This window comes from Python bivittatus, unplaced genomic scaffold, assembly GCF_059951505.1.
Source record: "Python bivittatus isolate LINGU-HERP-01145 unplaced genomic scaffold, Pbiv_v1 ctg000980_np1212, whole genome shotgun sequence".
NCBI classification, from domain to species: domain Eukaryota; kingdom Metazoa; phylum Chordata; class Lepidosauria; order Squamata; family Pythonidae; genus Python; species Python bivittatus.
In genome coordinates, this window is record NW_028277125.1 from 41727818 (window position 1) to 41748149 (window position 20332).

At 35.1% G+C, this 20332-nt stretch overlaps 1 protein-coding gene across 2 annotated transcripts in view; it reads left to right on the forward strand.

The window, feature by feature from the left end:
- UGGT1 (UDP-glucose glycoprotein glucosyltransferase 1) overlaps positions 1-20332 on the forward strand; it is a 59485-nt gene that overhangs the window by 19757 nt on the left and 19396 nt on the right. The window contains exons 17-29 of one of the 2 annotated variants that reach the window (XM_007421945.4): positions 64-195; positions 1050-1214; positions 1573-1693; positions 4853-4951; positions 7203-7226; positions 7689-7783; positions 13513-13719; positions 13884-14015; positions 15696-15826; positions 16719-16814; positions 17161-17263; positions 18342-18421; positions 19644-19833. In XM_007421945.4, coding sequence (XP_007422007.1) covers positions 64-195; positions 1050-1214; positions 1573-1693; positions 4853-4951; positions 7203-7226; positions 7689-7783; positions 13513-13719; positions 13884-14015; positions 15696-15826; positions 16719-16814; positions 17161-17263; positions 18342-18421; positions 19644-19833 — 1575 coding nt within the window. The remainder of the gene's footprint in view (positions 1-63; positions 196-1049; positions 1215-1572; positions 1694-4852; positions 4952-7202; positions 7227-7688; positions 7784-13512; positions 13720-13883; positions 14016-15695; positions 15827-16718; positions 16815-17160; positions 17264-18341; positions 18422-19643; positions 19834-20332) is intronic. The other variant, XM_007421946.4, reaches the window with a different exon arrangement.

The window sequence follows — 20332 nt, forward strand, 5'->3', positions numbered from 1 at the left end:
TGTTCCAGGAGAGATATTTCAGTAATCATCTGAAGAGTGTGTATCTCACCTTTCTCTTTATAGATATATAACAAAGTAAATGCAGGAGAAAAATTGCAGGTGGAACATGTGGTTAGTGTTCTTGAAAAGCAGTATCCCTATGTAGAAGTAAACAGCATCTTAGGAATTGATTCTGCCTATGATCAAAATAGGAAGGTAAGGGGTTCATATTATTGTTATTATTATATACTTTTAAACATAAATACGTAAAACACTCATGCATACTTTAGATATTTATAAAAGGAATTACTTTTATATGCCTGAGGTAGCATCAAAAATGAAAGTTAATAAAATAGCTTTTTGTGCTGGAAGTAAATTATAGATACTTAGAGAAAATTATGTTTTCATTTAATGATTATATATCAGAATGCATAGGGAATAAAAAGTAAGCAATGAAACTATTTTCTTTTGATAATGAAGCTGGAAAACCATTGTGATGAGTGAATAATATGCATGGCACCCGAGACCAATGTTAGCCAAATGTATGCCTTCCAGATATGCTGGGATTATCCATGATGGTTGGGAATTGTTAAAATAGTAGTCCCATCACACCTGGAGGGCATTAGGTTGGAGAAGGCTGGGCTTTGAACTTTATTACATACTATTTTAAAAGTTTACTTGTATATTATATAGCCATAGAGCAGTGCTTTTTAAACTTGCCAACTTTAAGATGTGTGGACTTCAACTCCCAGTATTCTCCAGCCAGCACTGAAAAACACTGTTATAGATCATACCTCAGCACAAAATTATTTTATTAAATATGTTTTAAATATATAAAGAGCTACTAATTCTATTGGCTACCTGGTGTCTACATGATTGAATATTTGTTCCAAATGTTTGCATTTAACCTAAATCAAATGGATAAATAATACTGCATAAAGAATGTGTAAATTACAGTAAAGATACTGTGCTATGTTGGTACAATTTATTCATAAGTATGGAGTACGTGATAATAGAGTCAGAAAAAATAGGGAAGGCATTGTACTTTCTCTGTCTTCTGTGTATTTCAGGAAGGATATAGTTACTATGAGCAGACAGGTGTTGGTCCTCTACCCATTGTGCTTTTTAATGGAATGCCACTTCAAAAAGAACAACTGGATCCAGATGAACTAGAAACAGTAACCATGCATAAGATCTTGGAAACCACGAGCTATTTCCAAAGAGCTGTATACTTGGTAAGTTAGGTTTCTAATTATCAGGAGTTTCAAGAAATTCATCTAACAATTTTGTTTTACAATTTGTTTTGTGTTTGTTAAAGAGCTTTAGGTCTAAATTTGTTAAGCAGTCTTTGCTGTACTGCCAAATATTTTTAAACAGAGCATGTACAGTATGTCAAAAGTAGTTAATATGGCATTGAGGTCTGCTGTTACAGAAATGAATCAAAATTTTAGTGGATGTATAGAAGTAACATAACATCTTTACAATAGTGGAATACAACATGTTCTGATTTTTATTTTAAAAAAACTTGATTTTTTTTGGATTATTCTGATTTTCCAGCTAATTCCAACATTTTGATTATGATCTGTGTTTCAGGGTGAATTGTCCAATGATCAGGATGTGGTTGAATATATCATGAGCCAGCCCAATGTTGTTCCAAGAATCAACTCTCGGATATTGATGTCTGACAGAGAATATCTAGATTTAACTGCAAATAGTAAGGCCAAAACAAAGCATTTCTAATAGACAATTTAGACCTGGTTTGAAACATAACATAATTATGTTTGGCATAATGTACACAAACCTGCTTTCCTCCCTCCTCCATTCTAGTTTGATCATGAGGAGGTAATTGAAAGCGTCATCTTCCATTGTAAACTAATTGCAATTTTTCCTTTATTCTGAAAAACAAGAAACTGGTTAGCTTACACTATGGAATGTTTAGAAAACCCAGGATCAGAAACCATGGTTTGCTATTAAAACTAGCTATAGTTTGTCATGGATCAAATGAAATAATGAATAGGCTATTCTAAAACAAAAGCAATATTTCAAAATACTTTTTGTAGTCATACTAGGTGAAGGGAAGAAAATCTGCATAAGTTCAGAGGAACCTAATATTTAGTAATGATTTTATATGGCATCTGAACCCATGTTAACCCTAGTCTTTTCCAAGTTATGTACTGTATATTCATCTTTTGTTTTCCCCTTAAATTTGGCTTAGCTAATCCTGTCAAGAACTTTGTCTTTTTTTTCTTGTTTCCAATTTTTTTCCAATTACTTTGGCCAAGTTTCATGGTCTTGACCAAGATGTTACAGTGACTCCATCTCTTGCACCTCCTTGAAGCCATATTATAAATGGATGAATGGATAGATTGAAAACATATAGAGAATACCTGGAAAAGGAACAGAAAATAGAGTGGAAGTATGTGGTGTGCATTTGTTTCTCTGCCCTGATGCAGTGCTATGCATGCATGCACGCACAATCTTTTGCCAATCAAGGAATGTATTATGAAAATCATTATTTTCAAGAGTCAGAAGATTTCTTCCTTTTTTTAAAATAATTTTTATTAGAGAAGTTTTCAACAGAATAAAAACAATACAAATTTTGAATTGAAGAGAAAAAGAATAAAGTAGTAAGAAAGTGAAAAAGAAATAAAGCAGAAAAAAAAAGAAAAAAAAGAAAAAAGTAATGAAGAAGTGCTTTCTGATCTTAACAGCAGTTAAAAGTACATTCATATTTTAGTCTCCCTCTCTAAGATTATGTCATAATTTCCTTTTTTCCATAATCTACCCTTTTTAATCATGAATTCCATAAAACATTCCCACTGTTTCAACAATGGGTTATAATTAAAGTTCTTAGCCCAATTTTATCATACACTCTTTCACTTGTTCTTCCTTCATTTCAAATTTCAGCAAAAGTTTATACATTTTAGCAATTACATGTTCATCATTTGTACATAATTCAAATTCTGTCTTCTGCTGCTCAGTTCTAAATGTTCTATTGTCTACTTTGAATTTTTCTCTTAATTGCACGTACAAAAACTATTGAAAACTAAATCCTTCTGCAGACAGTTGCTGTCTTGGTTTCATCTTATATTCTCCATGCTCTTGTTCTAACATCTCTTGATAGGTTAACCATTTCTCTTTACCCGCTGTTCTCAATCTTAAAACCAGTTTTTTCTACAAGTTTCATTTGATTTTCCATTTTCATATTCTTTGTTAACATCTTTGTCTTTTGGTCATTAATTTTAAAGCCAGCTAATGCCCCCAAAATCCTTTAATTTTACCATTAATATTTCTGTACCTTCCAAAGGATCTTCCAAGATTATCACCAAATCATCAGTAACATGTGTAATTTATATGTTTCCCTTTTAATCCTCACTCCAGCAATTCTCTCATCTTGTCTTAGGTCTCTGTTCAATACTTCCAAAGCTAAAATGAATAACAATGGTGACAAGATGTCTTGTCCCTTTCTGTATCTCATAAGATTTTGTTAATTCTCCATTTACAGCTATCTGTGCCTTTTGTGAGGTATAAATCGATTTTACCCATTTATTAAAATTCTCATCAAAGTCCATATCTTCAAAAATTTTAAACAAGAAAGTCCAGTTCAAATTCTTAAAGATCTTTGCTGCATCTAGAAACATCAATGCAGCTTGTTTGTCATTACGTTGTTCTAAGTATTCCAGAATGTCCAATAAGTCTCTGATATTATCTCTCACCTGTGTTTTGGGTAAAAACCCACATTGATCTTCATGAATAAAGTCCTATAAAATCATTTTCATCCTCTTGACTAAAATCATCGTAAATAACGTATGGTAATTATTCAGTAATGATACAGGATGGTAATTTTTTGGTGAGGTCAAGTCTTGACCTTCTTTAGTATTAATGTTAGGAGGTAAGATTTCTCAGGTGTGTATAGGTTTTTTTGTTTGCTTGTCTTCTAGAGTAGGTTGAGCATTTATGACTGCTGTCTCCTGCCAAAAATTGATGGAATTTTTTTTGTCAGTTTTTCTGTGCGAAGTAATTTTAGTGGATTCTATAGGCCATAAAAATGGGATTTGGGCCTACTTCCACTGGGTTATGTAGGTGACATGAAGTTGAGTTTTTCCTGTGGTTGTGTCAAAATCTCAGAACCCATTTCTTTGCCTTTCTGATGCCTTTCAAGTCTGGTGGCATTTCAATCCCAGAATTCTACAATCTGCAAGGCACCAAATTGCACAATGTTGGCATATGTAATTCTTCCTGCTTCTCTGAGAGCTGTGAGGAAATTATTTTCTGTAGTTGAAATAATTCTGACCATTGCATTTATTTTTTAATTATCTGCTGTTCTGCCTTTTACTTTGAAATTTTAAGTTATTTTTAATTTATTTTGAAAATGGAAAAACCATGTAAAATGTTATTAGTATTTGAAAAAATGTAGAGGCAGAATATAAATACATTCTGCAACTGTTGGGATCCAAATGGAATGATCAATTATTCATCAAGATATTTCTGCCTCTACTTTTTTTAACATCTTCTCAAATGACCAAAGCTGCTTTTGAAGGTTGTGGGATGTTCCAATGCTGATATGAAGGGACTTTTATGTAGGAAAGAAAATAAATAAAGCCCCCATATGTGCATCAAAGCATGTTTAGGCATGTATGAAGGAACTCTTTGCATCCCAAACATATTTGAGGGGGTGTGTTTGCGCAGAATGCATACAGTACAAAGATTAATTTTGTCAGTTATATAAAATCAAACATTAAAATGTTTGTATGAGCATGTTTATGCTTATACGTGGTTTGCTAATAAAGTGTCTCATCTATTCTACTTGCTCACAAGTTAGATATTTCTCTTCTTGAGAGCTATCATAGTTGTATTGCTTTTTTTCTTGTAGATAATTTCTATGTGGATGATTATGCTAGATTTAGTACCATGGATTCCAAGGACAAGACAGCTGCTATTGCCAACAGTATGACTTACTTGACCAAAAAAGGTACAGTTGTGAGTCCTTTCTTCTTTGTGTACTGCATCTGATGAAGGCAGATGCTTATTATACTATGTTATGCACAGTTCCCTTGTGTTGAAAAGAATAGTGAAGCTTCTATTTTCTCTTTTTATGCTAGTTTAAAACACATTTTGCCTCTCATTCTTAGTACATGACCAGCTTCATTTACATTTTGTAGTCTTTAGGGCAGAATATTAAAAGACAGCCTGTTTTAGTCTGTTTGCAAATAATATTTCTGAATTTCTATTTGAATAACCCCAAAAACACTCCAAATAATTTAGACAAAAAAGCTTGCATTGCAGGGAGAAATGCTTTTCCTCAGTCCTTTTGTCTGCTATACTATTCTATTTTTTATTTGCAATGCATAATTCTCTGCTGCCTCTATCCTGCCCTGCTGTTATGCATTTGTTTCTATAGATCCAGCTGTGGTCAACTTCCAACCTTGTTTATGAAGAAGTGTTGAATTTTACCTGTATTACCTGTGTTGGTTGTAATCATAGTAATCTGCAGCTGAGAAATGAGGAATACTGGGGAACCAACGCACATACAGCAGTTCTGTGCTGGACAGTTGCCTTGGTTTTGAGCAGTTCTTTAGAAAAAAAACCAACTTCTTAAATTGACTGTGTTCACATTCTGTAGTAAGCCATTGTATGTTTTAAGCATGGTTTGCTGATTAAGTTACAATGGCTGAGTTCACAGATTGTGTTAGGCCAAAATGTTGTTTGGATTTGGTTTGTTATGTTGTGTGAATTCAGTCATTTAGATTGTAAACAATGGTTATATTGTAAATATTATATCTCAATAAACCAGTGTGGGTAATTCAACCAGTCATAGCTTAGCGTGATATATATAAATCCTACCAGTATTTTAACAGTGTATTACAATTATGGTACATACACTCCAGAGAGGCTGATGGGCCACCTCTTTGCATAATGGAAACTATGTTTACTCTCTGATTGCTAATATATGATATTTCCTTTCCTTTTTTTTATTTAATAATGGAATATTTGATATTTTGCATTGATATTTGTATCTGAGATGTTGCTGACTTAATTCTGTTTCTTATGTCACCTTAAACATTTGAGCAAAGGTAGTGAAGAAATTCTATAGCTCAATTAAATCAACGTGCACATCCAGATTTTTAACTAGCAACTGTATTAGAAACATTTAATCCAATGTCTAGAAGTCAACAATTTAAGTGTATGGGTATCCTCAACTTTCTCTTATTGTTATTCCTTGGATGAGTTTTAGTAATGGAAACTTGAGAATATACTGTAGATGAGAACCCTGGAGTTGTTACTCCAAAATTTTGCTTTACTTCTGTGGTAGAAACTGGCTTGAGGCCAATAACCTAATTGTCCGTTTTATTTATGGAAGGAGTAGTTTCAAGTTTAATTAAAGGAGGCAGAGTTAAGCCACCTCTTTAGACATGATGGGACTGTATTTTTTGGAGAGGTGGTAGCTAGTCTCATCCAATAGAACATGAAATTGACTGGCTGGCTTCAGATTAGTTTTCATTGTAGAAGCTGTTTTGATCACATTGGTGGATGATCCTTGCTAAGAGATTGAAGTAATACATCCCCATGTATTCTTTTGTTCCCCTCGAAGAACTTAAATATCAAATATGGCAATGGTGGGCTAGCTGTGAGGCATCTGAAAACTACCAGTATGGTGGGTTGCAGATCCCATGCTAGATAGCTGATTAGCAGATTGCAGAGAATCATCGCATACTTGAAAAACAAGTAAAGCAAGAGGCTTCTCTTAGCATTAGGGATAAACATTTCTTATCTCTGGCAAGGGAAATGCAATAATTTTGCTTGCTTGCTTGCTTTGGGAGAAAAAGGCAATTCACGGGTATCCTCTTTCTTCCTACTGAAGAAGAAAAAAGAACTTCTACTAAAAGGAGTTTCAAAGTGAGCTGCAAAGAACAGGGCTTAGAAGTCAGGCAGTGCTGTTCGGCAGGTGTATATCGAAATTCAGGTGACAAGAACCTGGCAGATAACTGTAGAGAAGGAAATATGGAAAATCCAACTAATTTTAAATCAGATGTGATACAAGCTTTTGATATGGAGGTTTTTCTCCCTGTTGTTGGAAACAAAGTCATTCTTAGCTGATTGCCATTTGAGTCGTTGGTTATAAGGGTACTACATGCCCTACAATGGATCTTGGATACTTAATGAGATCTATTCTGTAAACTAATTTTATGTTTTTCCACTCTTTCCTGTTTTACTTCTGTCAGGAATGTCCTCCAAGGAAATTTATGGTAATGAACTTGAGTGTTTCTTTTGTTCTCTTTATATTACTAACTTTAATCTTTTAAGGAATGTGGATGTCTTACTGGCCTTAGAACCTGTAGGGAATGAGAAATCATTGCATGTGTTTTTTAAATCTCTGAATAAAAATTTGAATCTATAATATTCATATAAACATTAATGTATCTCTTAACTTTCTTGCAGGTTCTCTGTATTTCTTTTTTAAAAATATACTTCTTAAATGAGTAGCCTAATAATAATTTCATTAGAAGTGGAATTATGCACATGCTTATTTTGCATTCTTTGCAAAATAGTCTTGATTTAAAATAAGTAATATTCTTCATAAATACTAGCATCCCAATGATTTTGATATTGCCTTAAAATTGCTTTCTACACACTGCATATGCACAACATGTGCATTATGACAGGATCACATTGTTCAGTTTTCCTCCTTTTATATTTTTCTTACACAGATGATACTTTTGTTAGGCCGGTCACATTTTGGATTGTTGGAGATTTTGACAAACCATCTGGAAGACAACTCTTATATGATGCTATCAAACACCAGGTATGCAGCTAACAAACTTCATTGAAGAATTGGGGGTGGGGGAAGGACTGAGTTTTATTACTTGTTTGAATTTTGTAGATAGATAAGAAGAACTGTTGGGTTTTTATATTTTCAAAAGGAGACTGCCCAGTTGTACTTTCATATCAGAATATCTTGCTGCAACCTGGAATCTCTGCATCAGGTGGAGATGCTATATTTTAAGACCATCTTTTTAATACTATTACAAAATCAGGCTAAGATTTTTTTAAACATGTTTCCTTCTCTTCCATTTGCTTATAATCTATTTTGAAAAAAATAGTTTTGAGAAACTTGAAAATGTACTCATTACTTCATTATTATGTGTCTTAGTTGATCCTGATAAATGTATTGTGGTTAGATCATCACTCCCAAACATCTCATTTTAACCTCCCCAGACATTTTTCCAATGTTATTCTGACCTTACCAGAAGTGTTCTGATATTGATATGACCACACAGGAAGCATATTAACACTGAAATGACCAGACTGACTACAAAACAGAGGTTGGAGTAGTTTGTTTCAAGGTCAGGACATTTGTGGCAAGGTTGGAATTTACACCTTTATTTACAGTCAAAGACAAGGTAACAGAAGAAAAATAGATTTCAAAAAGTAAAGCAATATAGAGAAGATAAAATAAGATACAAATAGACATAAAAACAATAAAGGGAAATGTCTAAAGAGTTAAAAACAGATTGAGCTTAACCATGGTGTGGGGAAAATGTATAGGACATTTAATATGTAGTAGCTGAGAAATCTAAATTGTTAATCTCCTGATAGCAATAATAAAGGCAGAGAACTGGGCTACCTTCCTAAATACTTTGGCAGACACAATATCTAGAAAAAGGCAGGTTTTCTCTCAGACTGGTGAGAACAGCTTAACACTAGAGGTGTTATTAAATGTTCATGCCAAATGATGTAAAAAGGGCAGTACAATAACACCTGAGGAATGGACTCAATAACTCCCATTTGATAGGGGCATAATTGATGTTGAATTAAGTTATTGTTCTGTTTGCTCTCTGTTAGCATAGAAGATAAGGAGGTAAATCTTATCAGGAAGAAAGCTCTTTGATGAGACACCCTCAGGATATTCATTAAATAATAAGCTGAGATAAACGGCCTTTGACTTAAGTCACCCTGATAACTGGGCATAGTGCTCTAGCTGCTGTGAAGAATGTTATAAAAAATGTGTTGCCATTTCTGTATTGGCTCCCTTAGGCCCCAATGAAATTAGATAATGAACTGAGAGGCCACGTTGTCTAAGATACAGCTTCATGCCTTTTTTCCAGACTGGATGAGTCATCCAAGAGGATCAAAGAGGCCAAGGATCCCTCTGTGAAGATGAATTTAGCCCATACTCTGAGACTGCAAAGCCTCATATAGAAGCAAGTCCTGATTCCAATCATAACAAGGAATAGGAAACATTTCAAGGCACTTTGAGAATAGATCTTAAAAAATTGATTGGACCACTTCAGTAGATCTTAGATTAATGCAGAAGCAAATCTAGGAATCATACAGCAAAAAGCTAATCATTTTGGATCTAAATATGTTAATGGTGGTAGGCAGATATTTATCACAACTGTTGCTTGCAAAGTGAAAAATTGTGAGTCCTATGGGCCTGATTATTGACAGCTTTCTATTGCTCCCTCCAAACTCTGGGAAATTCCTAACTGTTGAAAGACCTTACTTTGTTCAATGATGGTATCATTTCTTTTCCAGTAATGAATACAGCTAGCAAGCCTTTGGGTGGGGGCTACTACTTATGTCTTATAGTAGTTGATGGCAAGTCTTCTCCCCAGTACAATTTGAAGGCCCAAAGAGATTGTCTTAGCCCACTTGAATTGTGGAAAGGATAACTGAATGAACAACATACAGGAGGGACCAAGATAAATTTATTGGCCAGTGAAACTGGATGAAATTCAGTATTTTCCAGAACTTGGATTTTGGAATTAATGTAAATTAAAAAGAGTGGAGCAAATTTACAGACTTCCTTCATTCCTATTTGTATGAGAATTGACTCAGGCAATCTGGAGCACACACAAAATACATTAAAATATTTTCATACAATTTCATTATCAAAAGCAGGAGTCTTCAAGTGTTGGAAGAGGCTGCCAGCTTTGCCCCAAGTCTACCATTGGTGATTGAATCAAATACATTTAAATCAGTAAATGCAATATAAAGGACTCTTCTTGGGTGGTTGGTGTATTTTTTACTATGTGCTGCAAAATGATCGAATGTAAATGACAGTGGCCTAAATTTTGCTTGTTCTTCAGCCAAACTATTCTGAATCATCCAGTCAATCATCTAGTTTCCTGTCTTGTGTACAGTTTACTTGACTACACTTAGGAAATCTGATCCGACCAAATCAAAATCAGCTCCTTTAAAAAAAAAGGGCGATTATTTTTTAATGTGACCATTCATCTGGGTTCTGTGAGTAAATAAGAAATCCAATACTAGAGCCCACCAGTCAGGATTTATTTTTAATAATTTGACAGGGATCAAGTTCTGTCCCACTGCTTACCATCTTTCACCTGAACGATCAGTTTGTGGGTCTTAGCACAGGTCATGGGAGGTGCATCTGAAATGTGGCCTGAGGATGACTCAAGAAATTGAGTTGCTTAGTTTGTCACTAAATCGATTGACTGATTGTGCCTTCATTTTGGTGTTGATTCTTACCGACCACATAGATATTCTCCAGAATAATCTGTACCCAACTGGTTCTTCAGATCTTCGAACAGTGTACCCACTGCTCTCTTAATTAAATCTATCCACCTTGCTGCTGGTCATCTTCTTTTTCCTTTCCTTCCACCTTTTCCAGCATTATAGACTTCTTAAGAGAGCCAGGTATTTGCATAATATGTCCAAAATATGTTAATTTGAGCCTGGTCATTTGTTCTGTGAGTGAAAACTCTGTATTGATTTTTTTGATGATACATTTGTTTTTTTCTTGGCTGTCCATGGTATTCTCAGGAGTCTTCTCCAACACCAACGTTCAAAACCATCAATGCTCTTTCTGTTCTGTTCCTTCAAAGTCCATTACCTGCATGATTATGATCTTTGTAGGTATAGACACATCCCAGCATTTGAATCTTTTGCAAGACTTTCATTGCTACTCTACTAAGTTCTAATCTGTGGTGTATTTCTTGACTGCTGGTTCCTTTACTGTTGATAGTCAATCCTAAAAGGCAGAAGCTATCTACCATTTCAATAACATCATTGTCAGTTCTAAGGCTGGCTGCTGTTCCTCTTCTCATAAGTCGGGTCTTTTTTATATTTCATTTTAGTATACTTTTTTCCTTGATTTTCATTATTAGAGCTTGCAGATCATGGGCATTTTCAGCTATCAGAGTAGTGTCATCAGCATAGCATAGGTTATTGATGTTTCTTCTGGTTTTAAAACCACACTCATCTTCTTCCAGTCCAGCTTCCCTCAATATATATTCAGCATATACGATGAATAAACAAGAGGATATGGCTTTGTCTCACTTCTTTGCTGAGTTTGGAGCCAGTCTGTTTGGCCAAGTTCTGTCCAGACTATGATTTTTGACCTGTGTATAGATTTTGCACAGGGACAATGATATGTTCTGGGATTCTCATTTTCCTAAGCATATTTGACAGCTTAACATGCTTGACACAATTAAAAGCCTTTCTATAATCCATTAATCCATTAATATTGACTTCTTTTTTATACTCTTTGGCTTTCTCAGTTATCCAGCACACATCAGCCACAATAGCTCTTGTTCCTCAGCTTTTTCTAAAGCCAGCTTGAACATCTAATGTCTCCCTTGCTGAACCCAAACTTTGGGCAAAATCAATTTTGAGGGCCCAGTTTAGGCATTTGGAAGGATGTGGCCTTTTGTGTGCCAAAAGGTCAAGAATTCTCATTCTTGAACATTTGGGCAAGCTTACAAACATTAAACATTTGTTTAACTGGGTTCTTTTTTTTCACTTTAAAATATATTTATAAATGTTTTTCCACTCAAATATTAATTCCTGTAAGTAGCGGTTATTATTGACTCCATAAGCACTATAAACTTTGCATAATTGGGATTGTGCCATAGTAATAGTAATTGATCCTTTTGTGCTACTACACACATCAGGCAGCAAGTTCTTTCCAACACTTTTGATCAGCTGCAGTTGTTTCCTCTTATTCCAACATCAGCAACCTGCAAATCTTTGTGAAATGTTCTACACCAAGTTTTATGGGGTCTGAACCTCTTTCGTTGTCCTCTGGGGGGTATTCAACTGATTGCAGTCTTGGCATGGCACTGATCTGGAAGACATAAAAGGTGCCCTGCAAAATGCATTTTCCATTTTGCCATGATGCCCTGTATCTTGGTAACACAATCACAGTAGGTAATACCAAGGATCTTTTGTAGGCAGCGCTGGTGAAACACATTTATTCTTTGTGGCACTCACTGTGTCATCCTCCATGTTTCACTGACATATGTTGCAGCTGACAAAACAATACTGTTGTAAAATTGGAGTTTGTCTCTGTGTTAATAGTCGGGATGGACCAGATTGGGCGCAACCACTGAAATACCATTGATGCTGTTCTGATCCTGGATTTGATATCTACCTCAGTGTCTCTATCACCACAAAGTGTGCTTCTCAGACAGATGAACTGCTGTATCACCTTGATATATTCACATCTGAGAAGGAGTCTTGTGGCCCCTCTAGCATTTCCTGTTTGTATCATCTTTGTTTTGGCAGTACTAATTCATAATGCAACTTTGGAGGCCTCCATTTTCAGCTTACCAGTCTAAAATTTATCACTATAAACTTCACATAATTGGGAATGTGCCATAGCTAAAATTAACTTGAACCACGGGTTAAAGTTAGCCTGTATCTAGAAATCTTCACTAACACATCAGCAGCTATTCTTTCATGAATCAAAGTAGTTATTTCCTGAATCATTTGATGAAAAATGTATATTTCCAGAGCATTTTTTCCCATGCAAACTGTTTATAACTTTTTAAAATCAAAGTTTTAATCACCCCTTTTGCTGTTTATTAAAAAAAAAATTAAGTTCTTAAACTTGTAGTTAAAACTTTCTTTTGGTAAGGATTGAAGGAAACTCATCTGATGCTGTCAGACTTGTCAGTCCAAAGGTTCCTAATAGCTGAAAAGCAATTAAGCAATTTCCGAAAGTGATTAGAAAAGGAAGTATGCGAACTTAGTGTACTTTCAAAGGCGCCGACCACAGGTTGAGCAAGGTGGCTATTCCCTCATCTCCCAGAGCTCCAAATCCACTGGAGGCTGCTGTCTGCACTGGGGAGCAACTGTCTGGAGCACTTGTGGGTGATCTCAAATCCTCTCCTTGTCTGGACAGGAATTATCGAAGAGCCAGTCTACTCGCCGGCTCTTCATTCCACCGCAGTCATCAGTTCTACTTTTCGGAGCTGTCCAGTCCGCCATTTCTTCTTCTCAAAGTGCTCATTTGTTGGTCAATTTAATGGGCACCTATTTTTTGCCTGAAATTCAGGAATGACACAATAAATACTTACATGTTTAAGAATAATAGGTAGCCTTTACTGTCATGGCTGAGGCTTTTAGCAAATGTCTACAGCAGCACTGTTTCTAGGAATGTGTATATATAAGGCATGCTGATTATATCTCTGTAAAAGAAAATGCTGAATTGCCTTTTTTTTTTTGGTGGCACTTCAGAACTGGGTAAAAGAACACTTTTAATCTGCATTTCATTCTGTTCTGTAGAAGTCCAGTAACTATGTCCGGATTGGTGTGATTAACAATCCCAGTGAAGACCCAGGAACTGAAAACACAATCATTGCCAGGGCCATATGGGCAGCCTTGCAGACACAGACATCAAACAATGCCAAAAACTTTATCACAAAATTAGTTAAAGAGGAGAATGCAAAGATGCTGGAGACTGGAACAGATATCACAGAATTTGCTGTTGGAGTAAGTGTCGAAGATGTCTTTTTTTATTGTGAGGTAGATAAACAAAGTAGGAATTACAGCGAAACACAGCTACATTCTTTCTAAACTCCATTTTCCTTCTGAAATAACCAGACAGCTTAAGATACATCACATTGTCTTTTAATGAAATATTTTCCCCCATTTAGGGTATGGATATCAATACATTTAAAGCAGCCCTTGAAGCTCCTGAAGTGGGTTTTATTCTTTCACATGCTGTGTACTGCAGGGATGTTCTTAAACTGAAGAAAGGACAGAGAGCAGTGATTAGCAATGGAAGGGTGAGCAAATTCTATTTATAAGAGGAGACATGTTTTACTTGCAGATGTCTTTGGTCTTAAATGTGGTACTTTTTTTTTGTCTGTGCAAGAAAGTGCTAATGGTTGGATTCATTTTCACATAATCAAATCCCTGGCCATATTTTTTTTAAGTCCTTCTATAGGGACCTTAAAAAGATTAAATGGGATTCTGAATTATATTACTAGATATATCCTTTGATGCAGTGTACATTCATAGCTTTTCAACTACTTGAATCATTTATCTAGGAGCTAAGAATTCTGCTGGCCTGTTCTTACTTACTTACTTATTTGATTTTTACCCCCACCATAATCTAACAGTCTCTTGGCAAGTTACAAATATGCTAAACCAAAAATACAGAAATATAAGAAAAGAACTAAAAACCATAAAACATACAAAACCTAACAATGAGATGTTACGACCCAAATGCCCTCTGGAAGAATTCAGTCTTCAACCTCTTTCAGAAGGTGGCCACGGTTGGAACAGCTCTAACCCCAAGCATTTCCAAAGATCTAGTACCACCATCAAAAAACACTTCTAGGTTTCACCTTCCACAACCTCTCAAAATTGGGGAACAATCAGCTGTTTCTCCCAGCATGAGTGTAATAGTCAAACCAACTTTTATAAGCAGATGCGGTCCTGTAATCTGTGCTAATATGTTCCAGCTTCAGCTTTGTTGTTGATTATTCAGGAAGGCTTTACAATAGCATTTATGTTCTCTAAATGAAAAATATCCCTGTAGTCCTCATGTCCTACATAACTAGTTGCTCCAAGTAGCTCTTTTGTGATATTAAGATCTGCACTGGAAGAGCTTAATAGGCTGCTATAAAGCTGAAGGCATCTCCCTCCCTCCCTGAACCTCCAGTTCTGAATTACTTTTCCAGAGAGACAAACCTGGTCCTCCCTCAATTATTTTCTATTCCAGACAAAAACATCTTATTCTCCCAGGCATTTTAAATTCTCTTTTTGTGCTGCAGAGTACCTATGTCATTGTTCAACTTTCCACATTAACAGATATTTAAATGTACTGTTTCAAGTGCATATATTATTTGAAGCAATTGTAGAATTCATTTATGCTGCTATTCCCAACTTCAGTTTTTAAATGTTGTTTAATGTTGTGTATCCAAAATATATCTTAACATATAGCAGTGAAACATTTCTGTGTTTTGTACTTAGTGGTGTGCAATAAGCAATGTAGAAATGTTTGTTGTACATAAATAGATAACTTTTGTGAAAGACTGCCAAGGTAGTTAGCAACAATAGCAACCAAACCTAAATAAAACGATTGCATCAAATAATCAAGCAGCATATTGATCCTGCAGGCAGTAAAAGCTAATACAATCTCAAATAACAATGAGGCAAATACTATTACTGAGGAAGAGAAATTGAAGAAACATCTTGAAAGAGAATATTCTTATGCCTGGGTGACATAATCAAAGTGGTCCTGTTTCATGTGAAATATCACTTTATATGGGAGGGTAGTACTATTACTGATCTAAATGAAATATTGCCATTTTTTAACACTCCAGGAAATTTTGCAAAAGTATTGTATTAGTTGTACTTCAAATGATGATACATATTGAGATACTATGCATGTTGTAGGATATGTCCAGTTCACATCACTTTGTAGTAATCATGATCATACCATTTCATCTTCATTTCAGATTATTGGTCCATTGGAAGCTGGGGAGCTTTTTAACCAGGATGACTTCCACTTGCTAGAGAATATTATTATAAAGACATCTGGGCAGAAAATAAAGTCTCATGTACAGCAGTTAGGAGTGGAGGAAGATCTGTAAGTAAAAATGAGCAGGTTACAGAAAGGAAATGGAATTCTTCATTGAGCTCTGTTGGTGGGCTCACTGGTTATGATATAAGAGAGCTTCTTCCTCTATCATGCCAACCTCCACATAATGGTTTTTGTGTACTAAAAACAGAAGAATATGGTCTTTGGCAAAACCAGGGCTTATTTGAGCAGAAGTAGCATAGTATATTCCAAGTTTCTTTTGGGAATAGATACATTCCTTTAAAATCCAGGTGATATAAGTGTAGAGAGATTGTACAGTAAGGTTTTCACTTATATTGATTTTGTTACTTGTTTTATTTATTTTTTCCTGGTAGCACAATATCTTAGATGTGGAAGGGGCTATTATATATTGTCTCTCATTTATTTAGAAGAACACTTGACCATGAACATTTAAACTTTATTTTACAATAACGGTGTATGAGCAGATAGTATAAGACATGATACATTGCTTCTCTTTTAAAACGCACATAAAAATACAACTTCGCTGTTCTTTAATTTCAGAATGACTCTCTTCTCTTATTCCCCCTTTCCCTCTTAGCTTTCTGGTTGCATTAAGTTAATTCTTTATTTGCATTGTAATGAAACAGTAGACTTTGGCTTCATCCTCCTTCTGGTTCTTCCTTCCTCCTGGATCCCTCTGGGTCATTCCCAAGCCAGTCATCAGAGTCAGGGAAATGAAATAGACATCTCTTGTAAGCAAGCAGAGAGAAAGAGCCAGTTTGCTTGCATATGCTACCATTGGATCCCAGACACAGACTATTTTATCATTTGGCAAAGCAGCACTTATGTTTTTTGTTACTACATCTCATCAAGTGTTCTTTTTAAAGATAGTAACATTGGAAGGAAATATTGGCAAGATGGTCTTTTTCTCTTTCTTCAGTGCAAGTGACCTTGTCATGAAGGTGGATGCCCTTCTGTCTGCACAACCAAAGGGAGAGGCAAGGATTGAATACCATTTTTTTGAGGACAGATATAGGTAAAGAAAATCTGTAATAGTGATTCTTAATTCGTCTCTACTGATTCTTCTCGTCTTACAGAACCTGGATAATATACATTCAGGTTTTGTAAAATATAAATAATCCTGAAAAGATCTCATTATTCATTAGAATTTCTGTACCTGTTTTCTTTAAAAAGTGTTAAGGAAATATTTTAAATATAAGATAAAATAGTAGTGAATTATATGTCCATCATATGTACATGAGTTGGGTCTTAACTAATTTAAAAATGGCATTCATAAATGTTTCAGATTTTTGCTGATATTTCTGTCACTGAATACAAAAATCAAGGTTGCACATATGTAAATTCTTTTTTCCTTTTTCTAGTGCAATTAAGTTGAGACCAAAAGAGGGAGAAACATATTTTGATGTTGTGGCTATTGTTGATCCTGCCACCAGAGAGGCACAAAGACTCGCTCCGCTGCTTATGGTGTGAAATTATTATTATTATTATTATTATTATTATTATTATTATTATTATTATTATATTACTACTACTACTATTACTATTACTATTATTACTACTACTACTACTAGTACATTGGAAGCTGAAAAATGTTTGGGGTATTTTGGGGAGTTATGGATGTTCCTTCTCTGACTGGTACAGGAGACAAGCTTTTCATTTTACAAGCAATGCGTGGAACCTATTTTTATAAAATAATTCTCTCTTAACATTCAAAATATGCTGGTGCTTGTTGAAACATTTTCAAAATATACTATTATCTTGCCTTGTTTTGGCTTACTGTTAGTAATTATAACTCTTAAGAACACACGTGTAAAGCTTTAAACGAAAAACCTAAGGTCTTAGATTTAAATGCATTATGTGATAATATGGAAATCACTGAAATGCATAATTCATGTCCTGTGCAAACCCTTTGGAAGAAGTGCTTCATTAAACGCAGGGATGCATGTGACACACCTTGGCTCAAAAAATGAAAACAGATGCACCTTCTTCCAGATTTGGGTGACTATTTTGTAAGTCATTCCTGTCCATCATCCCATGTACATTTACTTCACTTAATGGAGGGGGGGGGGAAAGCAAAGGGGAGTGCCTGGGCATGCGCACACATATGGAGACAGGAGTAGTTTATGAAGCAGCTGCATGAACTTAAAAAGATGTGTGGCTGTTTTAATGATTCATGCATTTCAGACGTCTGTGCTCCTTAACATTGCACAGTCCCTCTTCCAAGGGATTTGTACAACCCAAGTAGCTAAGTGATTTGAATTAAATAGAACATATTTAGAGAGGGCTTTGGTTTATCAAGTAAGTAGCTTTTCAGTTTTCTTACGTTAGCTATATGTGTGATGTCCTCAGAAACTGTTGTTATGCTTTCTTTTATCACAGTGTGTTAATAACTTTACGGTGATTCCCCTATAGCAAGTGATAAGTGTATTTCAACATTAGTGAGCCAGTAGACAGAACATTGGGGTGTGGGAAGAGGAAGAAATTGCAAGAAATCTGTACTTTAACTGTATTTAGATTTATATGTGCTTTGCCTCTGATTTAGGTGTTGAACAAACTCATAAATATGAACCTCAGAGTTTTTATGAACTGTCAGTCCAAACTCTCTGATATGCCTCTGAAAAGGTGAGGAATAATGAGCTGCGTCAAATGTAACAGGATATAGTAATACTGATTAAATGTTATGATCAGCATGCTTTTTAATACTAATCTTGGAAAGTTGTAGGCTGCAGCTAGTTATTAATTACATTTTTGTTTTCACTCTTTAACTTTTTAAAAATGTTCTTAAATGTTTTAGTAACTTTTAATGTTTATAGTAACTTTTAATATGCACAAAGAATGCAGATTAAAGAGGACCTAGGAGTACCTGAAGTATAATAAGTAATTCAGTCTTGTTTGAGGGACTTGTACAGCTTCAACAGTACAGGCTTATTGGAATATTGATTAAAAACAAGATTTTGTATTCCATCCTGTTTGTTGGGGGTGATGGTCTTCTGTTTGGTGTCACTAAGAAAATGTATGAGAGACATCTGCAGCTAGCCACAATGATGTATCACACATAGGCAAGGCAGAGGTGGAGTTTGCATCATGATGTTACAGTACATGTTTTGTCACTTGCCCCTCCCCCCCCCATTACATTATTTTCTGGTTTATGGCCTATTCTATGCTTTTCTGGCATAGGACTAATGAAAACAATGTATTATTCAAAAGGCTTCAAATTTTCTAATGGTTTTAGATTCAGTGGGATAGTAAAAAGCTCCAGCATGTTTTGAAATGTTGGAATTAAGATGTGGTTATATGGGAAGGGCGAGAGTCATACAGATGTTTTAACAACAACATACTTTAGGCCAGAATGGCCAATCTTGGGGCAGGACCTTATTTACAGTCCCCAGAGTCCATTGTTTCCATGGGTAGTGGTGGTAGAAAATTTTTAAGAGCTCTGTGAGGCTTTATGAACTCAATGCAATCCTTAAAAACCCTGTGAAGTCCCCCCAAATCAGTCTTTTTTCTCCATAGGGAGCATTAAAGGGCAAAATAAGGGTCTCGATTCTCTGAGTCTTAAGACAGTCATGTTATCTCTTAAGGTCTGTCAAAGCCCCCACCCCCTGCAAACAATTAAAAAGAACAGGTTTTTGTGTTTTTTGTGTTATTTTTGCATCATCATTTGCAGTTTTTAAATAGAGTAAGGTCCCGGAGCCAAAGATTACCCATTTTAGGTCTACAGAGTGAAAGTTGGGAAGGCTGTCAATAGTATAGGCTGGAAATTCTTGATGTGAAGAAAATTGATGGTAGAAACTGTGGGATTTGATACTAAAACATTTCACTATTTGTCATCTTTAAATCTTAGCTTTTATCGCTATGTTCTGGAGCCAGAAATTACTTTTACAACAGATAAAAGCCTTATTCCTGGACCAGTTGCCAAATTCCTGGATATGCCCCAATCTCCCTTATTTACTCTGAATCTAAATACTCCAGAGAGCTGGATGGTGGAGTCAGTAAGAACATCATATGACCTTGACAACATTTATTTGGACGAGGTAAATTTATCAATATGTATCCAAATTTGAGAGGATAGAAGTATTCCATTTGGAAAATAAAGCTTGCAGCCAAAACCTTTTAGTCAATTAATTGAAGATTAAAATCTGCACTGCATTAACTGATATGGTAGTTTGGAGGATAAGATGCATGTATTTTATTTGCTTTTATTTCCCAATAATATATGCTGATTTTTGTTTCAAGGACTTTGGTTTCTCTATTATAGAATCAGCATTTCAATAAATGGTGTTTTTTTTTTTAATGCTGTGATGTTAAATGGCAAGAAGAAAAATGAAGGTAGCAAACTGTATGAGTATTATTTGTTAAATAGAAGTTGAAGAGGAGAAATTTATTCCTATCTTTCCAATTCTATGGAATTAATTCTCAAGAATAGATGATTAAACTTCTGATTTCAGAAATCTATGGCAGAGGCAAAGGCTTCTGTTGTTATAGCTTCAGATGAGAACTAGTAGCTGTTTCAGGTATACTTGACTGAGATTA